The sequence below is a fragment of the Mesoplodon densirostris genome, chromosome 18 (assembly GCF_025265405.1).
Source record: "Mesoplodon densirostris isolate mMesDen1 chromosome 18, mMesDen1 primary haplotype, whole genome shotgun sequence".
NCBI lineage: Eukaryota > Metazoa > Chordata > Mammalia > Artiodactyla > Ziphiidae > Mesoplodon > Mesoplodon densirostris.
Window position 1 is genome coordinate 15,230,935 of NC_082678.1, and position 13,315 is coordinate 15,244,249.

At 43.4% G+C, this 13,315-nt stretch overlaps 1 protein-coding gene across 3 annotated transcripts in view; it reads right to left on the reverse strand.

Annotated features, from left to right (window-relative positions):
• RNF213 (ring finger protein 213) overlaps window positions 1-13,315 on the reverse strand; it is a 116,278-nt gene that overhangs the window by 20,969 nt on the left and 81,994 nt on the right. For all 3 annotated transcript variants that reach the window (XM_060080715.1, XM_060080714.1, XM_060080716.1), the window contains 11 exons: window positions 12,517-12,671; window positions 11,102-11,308; window positions 10,580-10,761; window positions 9,891-10,011; window positions 7,020-7,120; window positions 6,724-6,906; window positions 5,838-6,007; window positions 5,639-5,738; window positions 1,815-1,926; window positions 1,025-1,238; window positions 584-774 (listed from right to left, as the gene is read on the reverse strand). In XM_060080715.1, coding sequence (XP_059936698.1) covers window positions 584-774; window positions 1,025-1,238; window positions 1,815-1,926; window positions 5,639-5,738; window positions 5,838-6,007; window positions 6,724-6,906; window positions 7,020-7,120; window positions 9,891-10,011; window positions 10,580-10,761; window positions 11,102-11,308; window positions 12,517-12,671 — 1,736 coding nt within the window. The remainder of the gene's footprint in view (window positions 1-583; window positions 775-1,024; window positions 1,239-1,814; window positions 1,927-5,638; window positions 5,739-5,837; window positions 6,008-6,723; window positions 6,907-7,019; window positions 7,121-9,890; window positions 10,012-10,579; window positions 10,762-11,101; window positions 11,309-12,516; window positions 12,672-13,315) is intronic.

Here is a 13,315-nt window from a genome sequence, read left to right on the forward strand (position 1 = left end):
CTGCCAAGGATAAAAAGGGCTTATTCTGAAAGCTGAAGGATTTTTTTTTAAGTATTTATTTATTTTTCTGGTTGTGCCGGGTCTTAGTTGTGGCATGCAGACTCTTAGTTGCGGCATGCATGTAGGATCTAGTTCCCTGACTAGGGATCAAACCCGGGCCCCCTGCATTGGGAGCATGGAGTCCTCACCACTGCATCACCAGAGAAATCCCTGGCTGAATGATTTTCAATTTGCTAAAAGCCAAAGCCACAGAATCATTATTTTGCTTTCCCTGTGTCAAACTCTATCAGAAGTGATGCCTACATATGCTGCGCAGGTAGGTGACAAACACATCACACATACACACGCATGCACACACTTATCTTTCCCCTAGGCAGGCGGTCTAAACGTGATCACGAGCTGGGTCAATCAACTGAAGCACAGAAACAGAGGAGAAGACCAGAACAGACGCACGCATTTTCCGTGATGGGTGTGGGAGAAGGTCAAGGGAGGAATGGAGCAGCAGCAGCCCCGCTCCTGGGGTTGGGGGGCAGGCAGTGTGGAGCTGAGATAGCACAGGGGCTGCTGGGACCACCCTTCTTACCTGCTGTGCAATGACTCCCCTGGGAAACACCCAGTGGGCCGGATGGTCCTGTCTGGAGAGGCTCCGCACAAACTCCATCCCCTGCTGGCTAGTGAGCTTCCTCACCAGGTATACTCGGTACCAGTCATTCTGGACCCGGGCACAGAAGTGCTCCACCTGCCGCAGGTAGCGACACTTCTCCTCCGCCATCTCTGCAGAGCCAATGAGAAAGGCTGAGTGACGGCTGGGGGTACTTGTTAGTTAACTGTCTGGAACAGAGGCTAGTAAGAGTTCCGGGGCCTCCCCTTTAGGGAGGAATTCACAGTGAAAGAACTAATCTAGAAGAAAAGGGACATGGTACAGACCAGTATTACTCTGAGAACCAGCTTCCCACACTTCCTGAATTTCTAAATCATGGGGGCTCCCGGCCTGTGGTCAAGAAAGTTTGGGACGAAGACCTGCCTGAGCCGTCCTGAAGCTCAGAGAGGATCTCAGAAGCCTTGTCAAGACAGAGGCGGATGCGGGCCATCTCCTGCAGGTACTCCACCGAGGCCTCGCCAGTGGGCTCTCGGCTGCACCCCACTGGCCGGTACGTCTTAAGGAACTGGGCTTCCTCTCTTAGGTATTTCGATTCATCCCTTATGAAGAAAGTATTATTCTTCTCATGTATTGAATCCTAGGGAACATAGAACCAGAAAGAAAGGATATTATTCTTTTTTATTTGCGAGTCCCCCACCTTCGAAATTTCCACAGTGTGGTCGTGGAGAATGCAGGAAGGATAAAGAATAGTGTGGTGGGTTTGAGCGTACATTTTTTGAATCATGGAAAACGAATACCCCTTTTTATTTCAGGGGCAAGAAGGAGGGGAAAAAGAAAAGCTATGATGAAAATGTTTTAAATCTAATATTATTGTTTCATATGCGTTGTAAGATTTTTGGAAGTAACAAAAATATGAAGCGAATAAAAATTAAAAGTATTCACAATCTCACCACCTGGAGACAACTTTGGTGGCATATTCTTCTATGCTTTTTTCCCCCCTCATGCACATGCACATAAATGCCAATATAGACAACTGCTGAGGGCAGAAGCAACGTTTCTGAAACTTTTTTTCCCCTGCATGGAGTGGAGCATCTGTTAATGTTACCACCTAATCTATAGTCTGTAAATTTTCAGAAAAACACTATTCCATCACATAAACCACATGGTTTGGAGAGTTTGAAAAAGAAATGCAGGGAGGTGATAATCAGCTTACCTCCAGGCAGTTGCTAAAGAGAACATACAATTCAGCTTTATCTTCAGCCAGGAACGGTTTCTTTTCTAACTGGGACAAATAAGCCTGAATGTAATCCTTCACGTCATGGAAGCTATGGAAGGAGAAATATTATACCTGGTTAGTTCAGGTCTAGAAACTCATTTTGCCAAAAAGAAAAAAAAAAGGTATGTATGTATGTATCTATCTGCCTGTTATCCATTCCCCCTTCCTGTATAATTATATATACATATACATACATACATGTGTATGTATAGTTTGTAACACGATCTTATGAAGAATATTCTAGCACCAACTTGGAGGAATATAAAATTCCCTATTTTAGACTAGCTGTTCTCAAACTTTTTGGCTCCAGAACTCCTTTACAGACTTAAAAATTATTGAGAACCCCAGAGAGCTTTTGTTTCTGTGGATTACATCTATTGATATTTACAGTATTAGAAATTAAAACAGAAAAAATTTGAAAATATTTATCAATTCATTAAAAATAACCATACTAAACTCATTACATATTAACATAAATAATATTTTTAAAAAGCTTTTCCAAAACAAAAATTCATTAGTAAGAAGAGGGGTACTGTTTTTCATTCCTGCAAATCTCTTTAACACCTGGCTTGACAGAAGTTCACTAGATTCTCAAATCTGCTTCTGCTTCTAATTGGTTGCACTATATTGAGTTATATGAAGAAAATCTGGTCTCACACATTATGTAGCTGGAAAAGGGAGAAATATTTTAGTAGCCTTTTCAGGTAACTGTGAATAATCTCCTTTGACACTACACCAAAACTTGATAAATGATAATTTCTAAAGGTTAGTTGCAATGTGCAATCTGAAACCCTATCAATGCACTTTTCATAGTCAATTACATTAAAATCAAATGGTCTGCCTTGCACTTCAAATGGATTTCTTTTTGATCAATGCAAAATTCTCTGACATCAAGCATCAGTCACTTCAAAAATACCGGTTCACTGAGCTGTGCAGATCTGGCAAATGTTGACACATTTTTATTTTATGATATATTTTTAAAAACCTCACATTCATTATCATCAAAAGGTCTGTAAGTATTAGAAAGCTGATAGGCTCCTGGTGGAGGATACAAGTTTTCCAAATTTTTATTTTAATTTTTTTTAATGTATTTTTTTTTTTTGGCTACACTGCATGGCTTGCAGGATCTTAGTTCCCCAACCAGGGATTGAACCGAGGCCCCTGGCAATGAAAGCGTGGAGCCCTAACCACTGAGCTACCAGAGAATTCCCGCCAAAATTTTAATATTTGCTTAAAAGCTTGAATTTTATCATTAGCAACAAAACCATCAGTTCTCTTCCTTGATGTGACAGGCTCACATCACTTGGTTTCAGGAAAACACCTGCCAAATGCCCAAGTCTGAATAAGTGTTGTTTGTCAGTCATTCTTTCAAGTACAAGTGGTATTCCATAAAAAAAGCAGCCAAGTTAGCATGTAACTCAAAAACCGCATGAGTGGTTTTCCTTGAGATAACCCTGTACCTTGGTGTGCAGCCGGAGTGCTTTCTGTGTATCTCTCATTTCAACAGAATATTAAACAGTCATATCATCAAAGGTGGAGATTTAGTAAAATTAAGAATTTTTATAGCTTCGTCAAGGACATTAAGTGAAACTGGCATTTTTAAAAACTATATGTGCTTGCTGGTGATGGAAACAATGGCCAATACCAGGGTTTTCCTCATGCTAAGATGCTAGCACATTCACCCTTCATTACTTTAGTAACATCAGTGTAAATGTCAACATGTTGAAAAAGCCAGATAATATCTTAGTGTTATTTGTAGTCTCATCAATGTTGTCCCCCACACGGGTCTGCCTAAAGAATGGATGCCTACTTTTCCACAAAGTATGTCTAAGTCTGGTCTGAGTGATTTTTTTTTCTTTTTGGCTGCGTTGGGTCTTCATTGCTGTGCACGGGCTTTCTCCAGTTGCGGTGAGTGGGTTTCTCATTGCGGGGGCTTCTCTTGTTGCGGAGCACAGGCTCTAGGCGCGTGGGCTCAGTAGTTGTGGCTCACAGGCTCTAGAGCGCAGGTTCAGTAGTTATTGCATACGGGCTTAGTTGCTCCATGGCATGTGGGATCTTCCCGGATCAGGGCTCGAACCCATGCCCCCTGCACTGGCAGGCGGATTCTTAACCACTGCGCCACCAGGGAAGCCCCTTACTGATTCTTAATACACAAAAATACTCGAATCACAAAAGTAACGACACAAACAAGTATTTCTCAACCCAGGGAATGACAATGCAGATTTTTAAATTGTGTTTTATGTCTCAAGATTTTTATTTCAAAATCAGTTCTGTAAATTTTACTCTCTAAATATTTCAAAACAAAGTGTTTACCTTTAAACATTGTTTGTTCTCATGTTAACGTGTCTACACTATATGTCAAGAGGTATGCATGTTGATCATACTGTTCCCTTTCTCTAAGCAAAGAGATTCAAATGAATACAGATTTCACACATTTACCAAAATTAATAAAAATCACAGAATATCAAAAGAGGCTCTTCTCACATCTCAAGTCAACTCTTTCCATGGATGCCTTAAAAGCCATTTTCAGGTATAGTAAGATACTAGTTCTGTAAGAAAATGTATTTTAAGAGTATTTTATTTGAAAATCCTCCAGGAATCCTGTTTGAAAAAACTATTTCACAAATAATGGGGGGAAAAATAGAAGCAAAATAACATGTCCATGGACAGGGCTGCAGCAGATCCATGCTTAAATGTAAATCTAATCTCCATCCCGAGTCACCTTTCAGACGTTTAAGTTAGAAACAGTTGTTTCTATTGGAACTTTTCTTACAGCATCTTGATTTTCCCATCACCTCAAGGTGTATTCTATCAAGTCAGAACACAGGCTGAGGATACCAAGTATCTTCCAAAAGAGCCTCTGAATACAGATCAGCTTTCTTTCTTTCTCTCTCGCTCTTTCTTTCTTTCATTTTTGGCTGCGTTGGGTCTTTGTTGCTGTGCACGGGCTTTCTCTAGTTGTGGTGAGCAGGGGCTACTCTTTGTTGCAGTGCCCAGGCTTCTCATTGCAGTGGCTTCCTTTGTTGCGGAGCACAGGCTCTAGGCACACAGGCTTCAGTAGCTGTGGCACGCAGGCTCAGTGGTTGTGGCTCGCGGGCTCTAGAGAGCAGGCTCAAGTAGTTGTGGTGCACGGGCTTAGCTGCTCTGCAGCATGTGGGATCTTCCCGGACCAGGGCTTGAACCCGTGTCCCCTGCATTGGCAGGTGGACTCTTAACCACTGCTCCACCAGGGAAGTCCCCTACAGATCAGCTTTCTAAGAAAGTTCTAAAATAGCATTATTTGACAAGACCATTGAGCTGAAGCACCACATGGGCTTCTCTGTCCATTTATAGAATCAGAGAAACTTAAGAGCTGAAGCAAAACTCAGACAACATCAAGGGCAAGGAAGGTGAGGGGAGATTCTAACTTATCATCCAAAAAAACCACAAAACTTTGTAGCTGTGGAACTGAGATGAGAACCGCAGATTCCTGACTCCCGACTTCCTGCATGTGTCACGACACCTTGCACCCTTCCCCCAAATCTGCTTCTTCCTAACCATGTGCTTATAGGCACACTGAACTCATAGCCAGTATGTGAATATGTCAAGGACACAACCCATACAGATAAAGGAACAAGGGGGTCTCTTGCTGAAAAAGCTTCCCCAAATCATGAACTAGCTACAGGTTCTGCAAAGAATGCTTGGCAGCAAAGAAGAAGCCACGAGGAGAATAAAAAGAAGTCAAGGCATGCTAGAGGCAACTCCACGTTCGTGGTGCTCACCTGTACTTCAAAAGCAGTTTCAGTACCACTGAGCGGATGACAGGGGTCTTATCCACAACATCAGCAAAAGGAGAAAGAGATTTTGTGTGTTCACGGCGTCCTTAAACCAGAAGGAGAAAGGTAGATCATCGTTCACATCAGACGTAAAGAGTGAGATGAAGAACTGAATTTTTAAGTCTATAGGAAGAAAACCACTCACTTTGGGAAGCCTCTCGAAAGAGCTCCTTCTCTACAAAGAGTAAAGACAGCAGAATATCGACCACATCCTTCTGAGGTGGAGAATTGTCTTTGAAGCACATGGTGGAAACTAGGTCCACAAAGAAACTATTGCACATCTGCCGGAAGCGAGCATGTTTCTCGATGACCTCCCTTAGGAATCGTTGAAAACCACGGTCAAAAGGCTTGTAGAATGTGTTCCAGAATCCCTCCCTATAGAGTGCTTTGGGATTTGGACGGCATTTTTTTTTTAATTAAAAGATGCAAGTATCTCCTTACATTGATTGGAACCAATCTCCAAAACTGCAGACAGTACATACACTTGGCTCTTTTGAGAAACACTTTGATCATTTGGACCATCTAGCAATAGTCTTCATATCCCAAGAGTTTCTCAAAGATCCCATCCACTGGGCTTGTCTTGTGCTCCGCTTTCAGGAGGCATCAGAATGGAGGAAAACAGGAAGGAAAACCAACCACTAAGGCTAATTTTAACTACTGCCCTGAAAGGTACTTAGCCAGATAAGAGCTAGCTTTATCCTCAGGACATAGAACATGGATGGAATTTACATATCAAGAGGATAAACCAGTTGCATCTAAATTCTTTGGGTCACTTGTGATGGCTTTATTTAGTTTACGACTTTCTGGTTTATTTCCTCTAATTTTTCTATCTCCCTAATCTGTATACATGTATGTCTTGAGGAGAGGATAATTTTCAGATACTAGGTGTTTATAAAGGTACATAAGTAGTTAGTTGTCTTTCTTAGAACACTTCTCTGTCAGGCTTTCTAAGATTAATATATTTCTGAATACTGTATTTGCAAAAAAGGAAGAAAAAAGAGGAAGCTTTCTCAAGAGAAAGGGTGTTTTACCGGTGCTCCTGGGAAACAGAAGGAGAGAAGCTGTCTGGCAAGTCAGTTAAACAATAGGGGCATCCCATCTGCCCTTGGGTGAGGTGAACTTTGACGCAGCGCTCGCAGAATACATGGTCACAGGGCAGGCAGACAGGATCCTGTGCATCTCCCAGGCAGATGGGGCACGGCTTCACCCCAAACCTAGAAGCCAAGAAGGGTGACCAATTCTGAAGCAGAGAAGCTGGCCGTGAGAAGCAAAAAATACAAAATGTTCTGAATTCTCTCCCTTGCAGATCCCAAACCCAAGATCTCACCTGGTGAGGCTCCTGCTGACCTGGTTCTTACATTTACAAAGAGTGGTCATCACTGCGACGAAAGGCCTGTGAGTCTTGATGTCAGAGTCCTCTTGCAGGCACTGAAGGAGAAAGGCAGCGGGAGGAGGAGAGAAGCTAATTAGCAGTGAGGAAGGGCAGGAGTCAGCCAGGCAACAAAGGCAACAAAACACAACATCCCCTCTGCTGCTGGTGAAGCTGGGCAGTTAGGGCTCTGGTGTCTGCAGTGCAAGGCTTTTAAAAATTTATTTAGCAGTTTCTTTAACTTTGAATGCCCTTTGTGACTATGCTGCTTTGGGGAGAAGGTCGATATTCTTGGCTTCTGATTTTTCCCCTCTTCCTTTTTTTCTTTTAAGGTCTATCCCCCTCCTCCTGTTATGAGCTATTTCAAGCTATAAAGGATAATATAATGACCATCTGCGTATCGACCAAACTTTAAGTAATCATAGCATTTTTTTTTAAAGGGCTTCAAAGGCTTGGCTATCTATCTATCTATCTATCTATCTATTTATTTATTTATGGCTGTGTTGGGTCTTCATTTCTGTGCGAGGGCTTTCTCTAGTTGTGGCAAGCGGGGGCCACTCTTCATCGTGGTGCGCGGGGCTCTCACTATCGCGGCCTCTCTTGTTGCGGAGCACAGGCTCCAGACGCGCAGGCTCAGTAGTTGTGGCTCACGGGCCTAGTTGCTCTGCGGCATGTGGGATCTTCCCAGACCAGGGCTCGAACCCGTGTCCCCTGCATTAGCAGGCAGATTCTCAACCACTGCACCACCAGGGAAGCCCAATCATAGCATTTTTTTTGAATATATGCTTTATCAGTTTCTAAAGAAACAAAACGTTACAGGTGCAGCTTCAACTCCAAGTGTATCCTTTTCTGATCATATTTCCATCCCCCACCCTCCACCCAGCCCCAGAGAATCACATTCCTAAATTCCCACTTCCACTAGATTTGGGTGCATGCATAAAAATCTTGTTGCTTTGAATGTTGTAAACTTTCTATCAGGGACATCACACTGTACCTAAGCTTCTGCAACTTGCTTTTTTTGTTGATACAAGTAGGTTCAGATCATTCATGTTAACTGCTGTATGGTACTTGTTGATACTGGTCACCTGTTTTCCCATTAATGGACATTTAGAATGTTCCCAATTTCCTGCAATTACAAACATTTCTGCACCCAACATTCTTCCATGTGTCTGAGTACAAATGGGAAAATTCTCTAGGATATATATTTAGAAGTAGAAACACTGTTTTTTAGGAAATGCACATCTTTAATGATATAAGATAGTGAGTTTAATGGGTGTGATTTGGGAATTTTCTGGTTAGGTATAATGTTTGCTATAGATGTTTTTCTATTAGGTATACCCCTTGGGCATTATCCGCTGAAGGAGAGTTCCTTTCTATTCCTAATTTGGCAAGAGTATCTTTGTACCAAATTATAAATTTTATCAAATGCTTTTTCTGCACCTTTGGAAATAATCTTTTGGAGTTTTTCTTTTAATTTGTTACATAACTGATGACACTTATCGATTTTATGATTTTGAGCTATCCTTGAATTCCCAGGATTAATCTTACTTGGCAATGATATTAGTTTTTAATACCCTGCTAAATTTGATCCGTTAATCAAAAGATTGAAAAAAGGCCAAAGGACTTGAATAGACATTTTCCAAAGAAGATATACAAATAGGCAATAAGCACATGAAAAAATGCTCAACATCACTAGTCATTAGGGAAATACAAATCAAAAACCACAATGAGATATCACTTCATACCCATTAGGAGGGCTATTATTTACAAAAATGGAAAATAACAAGTGTTAGCAGGGATGTGGAGAAATTGGAGCCCTGGTGCATTGCTGGTGGGGAAGTAAAATGGTGTGGCAACTGTGGAAAACAGTATGGTGATTCCTCAAAATGTCAAACATAGAATTACCATATGATTCAGCAATTCCACTCTTAAGTACACACCCCCAAAAATTAAAAGTAGTGACTCAAACAGATACTTGTACACCCAGGTTCAGAGCAGCATTATTTACAATCATCAAGAGGTGAAAACAACCCAAATGTCCATTAACAGATGGACGGATAAACAGAATGTGCTCTATCCATACAGTGGAATCTTATTTAGCTTTAAAAAGGAAGGAAATTCTGACACCTGCTACAATGTGGATAAACCTTGAGAACATGATGCTTAGTGAAATAAGCCAGTCACAAAAGGACATTTCAAAGGCTGTACAGCAAAGCTGCTGGCAGTGCTTGTGTGAGGTTCCCAGTGGGCAGACACTGTCTTCCCTGAGTTGCCACTGATGCTGAAAGGACAGTCACTTTTTCTACAAGGTACTATCCTGTGTGTCACCAACTTTATAAAGGGTGTAGAGGGGCAGAGACATGGGCTTCCTGCCCCCTTGGTCCCACCGACAACACTGTGTTTGGAAGTCCACAGGCCCAGTGGCATTCTCCTACACCCCCATCTTCCTGACCGTGGCAGTGGGAAGCAGCTCTCTCCGCGGCTGCTGGTTTGGTCTGGGGCCACTGGAGGCCTGGCTGGAGCCCACCCTTCAGTCCTCCCAAAGGTTTCCCAAGTGTACTTACTGCATGAATAGTTCCTTTTCCTGCAAGGAACCCTAAATGACACACCCTGACTTAACATTCAGGAGAGGGTAACTATTAAAATATTAAATACCAAAATTTTAGTGACCTATGTGATGAAATCACTTTCCTTCGCACTTCTAGATAAAACTCTCAGAGCAGAAAGGGGATATACCACCAAGATGATAAAAGTCAGGTCACATCTCAATTGTTCTTTGTCTTACAAAGAGGCAGACCAGTGCCTGACTGGCCAAGCCTTCGCGCTCACCTTGTTCAGCAAGAAGACATACTCTGTTACCAGCTTGCACAGCTCGGGAATATAGTTCTCGGTCCCCAGGAGCACATGCTCCACAAAGAGCGCAATGGAGAAAATGCGATTCCAGTGGGTTCTGTCGAGAGAGGGGGTCCCTCACTCAGCTCTGACAAAAGCGCCTGAGACAAATGAAGAGGGGCAGGGAGGCAGTTCCAAGGCACAGGAGTTGAAAGATAAGAAAAGGACCGGGCATGAAGGTGGGTGAAAGAATTAGGTAGAAGCCCTTTGTGATGTGCTCCCTGACCTCCACACACTTTGTCTCTTTCCGCCCCTCCCCTCAGACTCTCAGCTGGGACATCTCAAGTTCTGCGCCTCTGCCTGTGTCCAGTGAGTCCCACCTCGCCCTTAAAGGCCAGCACAGGACTTGTCCCCTGGGAAGTCTACCCTGTGTGTTCCCTCTCTGCTGCCCTGCTGGGGTCCTTTGCAGCTGCTGCTTCTCCCTCAGGATCATCATAATCTGCTCACCTTTTCATCACCCCCATCACTCCATGCGCTCCCTGGAAGTACAGCTCTCTAAGATCAAAACGATGCCTGGCGTTTAGTAAGGGTTCAAGAGACGTTAAAGAATGAATGAGGACAGGCCCACTTCCTGTGGCAGGAGCATCTGCTCTCTCCCTGACGTGCCCGGGACTCCTGGGTCTCACCTGACGTCCCTGATGACGGCTCTGGTCACCATCCCGCTGCCCTGCAGGTACCCATCTGAGCAGAGGAGCTCCAGCGGCATGCAAAGATTCTTCACCGTCTGTAACCAAGCTTGGGGACTGGGCTTCAGGAGGTTTTCTGTCAGCATTTCAGCACAGGCCACTGCTGCGAACACATCCAGACTCTGGGGGGCAGAGAACACCCCCGTGACTGAGCAGCCTGTCCCCCGACCCCCACTGGGCTGCTCTAACCATTAAGTCGGAGGCCCTGGCTGTTAGCCCAGTGTGTTCTTGTGTTCCAGGCTTGTAGCTTCACCTTTCATTGTCTTGGGATCTAGGAAGCATGAGTTACATGCGTTCTAACTGAGGAGTCACACTGACATGTGTGCCCCATGAAGATGTTTCCCATTTGGAACGTGGTCCATAAGCTTTCCCTTCCCAGGGCGGTGGTGGGAGCAACCGCCCACTCGCTTGAGGAGGCCAAGCCTGGCTGCAGGCACGTGATGTCCCTAAGAGGGGCCATACCATCTCATGTCCGGCCCAGCTGTGGTTCCAGGTGCCTTTTGTAAGGCTCTGTAGAACTGGGGGGTAGATGGTCAAGATCCTGGAGAAGTTCTGTAGCCGGCTCCTGAAATGCTGGTAGGCAAGGTGCACGGACGGTAAGGAGATCTCTTCCGCTGGCCTTCCTGCCTTCAGCTGATTGATGCAGGACCCCAGAGCCATCTGCAGAACCTGGGATGAGAAACAAGCTTTTACTATATACTTGTAAATTATTTTTTTAAAAAGATACACTTTCCTTGTGGGAAACCAGAACTATTCAAAAATGACAAAAAGAAAATTAAAAACCATGCACACTATTAGTATCCCTCGTTTACTTTTTGGTGTCGTCCCTTCTAGATGTTTTTGGATCCATACCTCTTCTCCCTGTGGTCCCCAAATTAGGGTCATAGAGTATTCCTGATTTTTTTCCACTTTACATTACAAGCATTTCTCTATCACGAGCATGCTCGAAGACATCGTTTTTAATGGCTGCGCAATAACCAGTCAAATGGCTGTACAAATATTTGTCCAACCCTTATTTTAAGACAATTACATTGTTTCTAATTTTCTGTTTTTAGAAATAAAACTGCAAAGAACATTCCCGTGAATAAAATATTTGTCCATGTCTCCGACAACGTTCTCAGGACAGAATCACCAGTTCAGATTTTGTGAAGTTCTTCATTCATCCCGACAGATGGTTTTCCAGAAGCACCACGCCGTTCACACCGCCATTGGCAATGGAGGAACTCCTGGCTGTTTTAAAAACCAGTTTTGCCACAAGAACAAGTAAAGATCGTATCGAAAAGTTGTTCATGCCTTGTTGATTTACTAGTGAGGCTGAGCACTTTTTCCAGTGTTTTCTGGACATCTGTATAATTATTCTGTTAATAGTTAATTGATAACTTTCACTCATTTTTAAAAATTAGGAGATTTTCTTATTGTATCCTAAGAATACTTTATTAACCCTTAATCATGTTGGTTGTAAGTATGTTTTCCTCAAATCTGTTAGTTTCCTTTTTTAGGTACTGAAGTTTGACATCTTCAATATTTCCATTGAAATTTTAGTTATTATTATTATTATTACCTTGCTGTGATCAGTTAAATATTTACCTAAGTTTCTTCAAGAAAAATTAAACATTTAAAAAGAAGGTGTCACAGGAAATCAGAGGTCTTCTTCCTGTTAATAAAAGCTCCATGTTTTAGGGGCGCTGGTCAGTGGGCTAAGCATCCAGCCCCAAGGGTTCTGAGGGTGTGAGTGGCATTTTCTCATACCACCACTGTCCTCTTGGACCACATTCTGTTCCACGAACACTACAGCTCCAGTAGTTGAGGAAAAGTTCCCATGTTGGCATCTTGTCCATGTTATACCAGCCTCACCCTGCCCCCTAGTCAGTACTTACGTTTAACTCTTCCCAAGTGGACACTCTCATGGTCAAGAGAAGGAAGTCCTTCAGGTAGCACTGAAGAAGTTCTTGCCGCTGGTCTACAGTGAGCTGAGCAAGAAACCTGCCCAGTGAGGTCTGCTGAAAGAGCTCCACTAACTTCTCTGCCAGTCCTGCCGGGGGTGGGTGAGGGGGGAGATGGAGAACGGCTTGGGGTGAGGATGTTGACCATGACTCCCTTTTCCCGCTGAATGCAGGGACATGGACATGGTTCTAATAAGGCTGCCTTTTTAATCATCATTTTTTATCATCATTTCTGGACACTTTAGATATCTTCCCAGTGGAATAACAGAAACGAAGTCAGAAGGAATGTTCCATTCCGGTCATAAAAGCCTAGCCAGCCCCAAAGAGAACACAATCTGGGGTAGACCAAGTTTATTCCTACCAAGTCATAATGTGCTTTGGGAACCCCAGACCCAAGCAAACCAGGGATGAGTGGGTTGCCCTCCAGGGGCTGGGGTCATATGCTGCTCAAACCAAAAAGATCTGCCTTCTAGTGGATGGGGTGCTGGCCCCCGAGTCATATGCTATTATAGAAAAGTAGGGTCAGTTAGGATATGGTATGAGAAAGAGAAATACTCTCTCTTCAGGAGAGAGACTGCTTCAGGTTTGTTCAGGAAGAGTGGCAGAATGCTTACCTAGAAAAATAAGTTCATCTTCAAGTATTTTGACCAGTATTTTTTTTTTTTTTTTTTTTTTGCGGTATGCAGGCCTCTCACTGTTGTGGCCTCTCCCGTTGCGGAGCACAGGCTCCGGA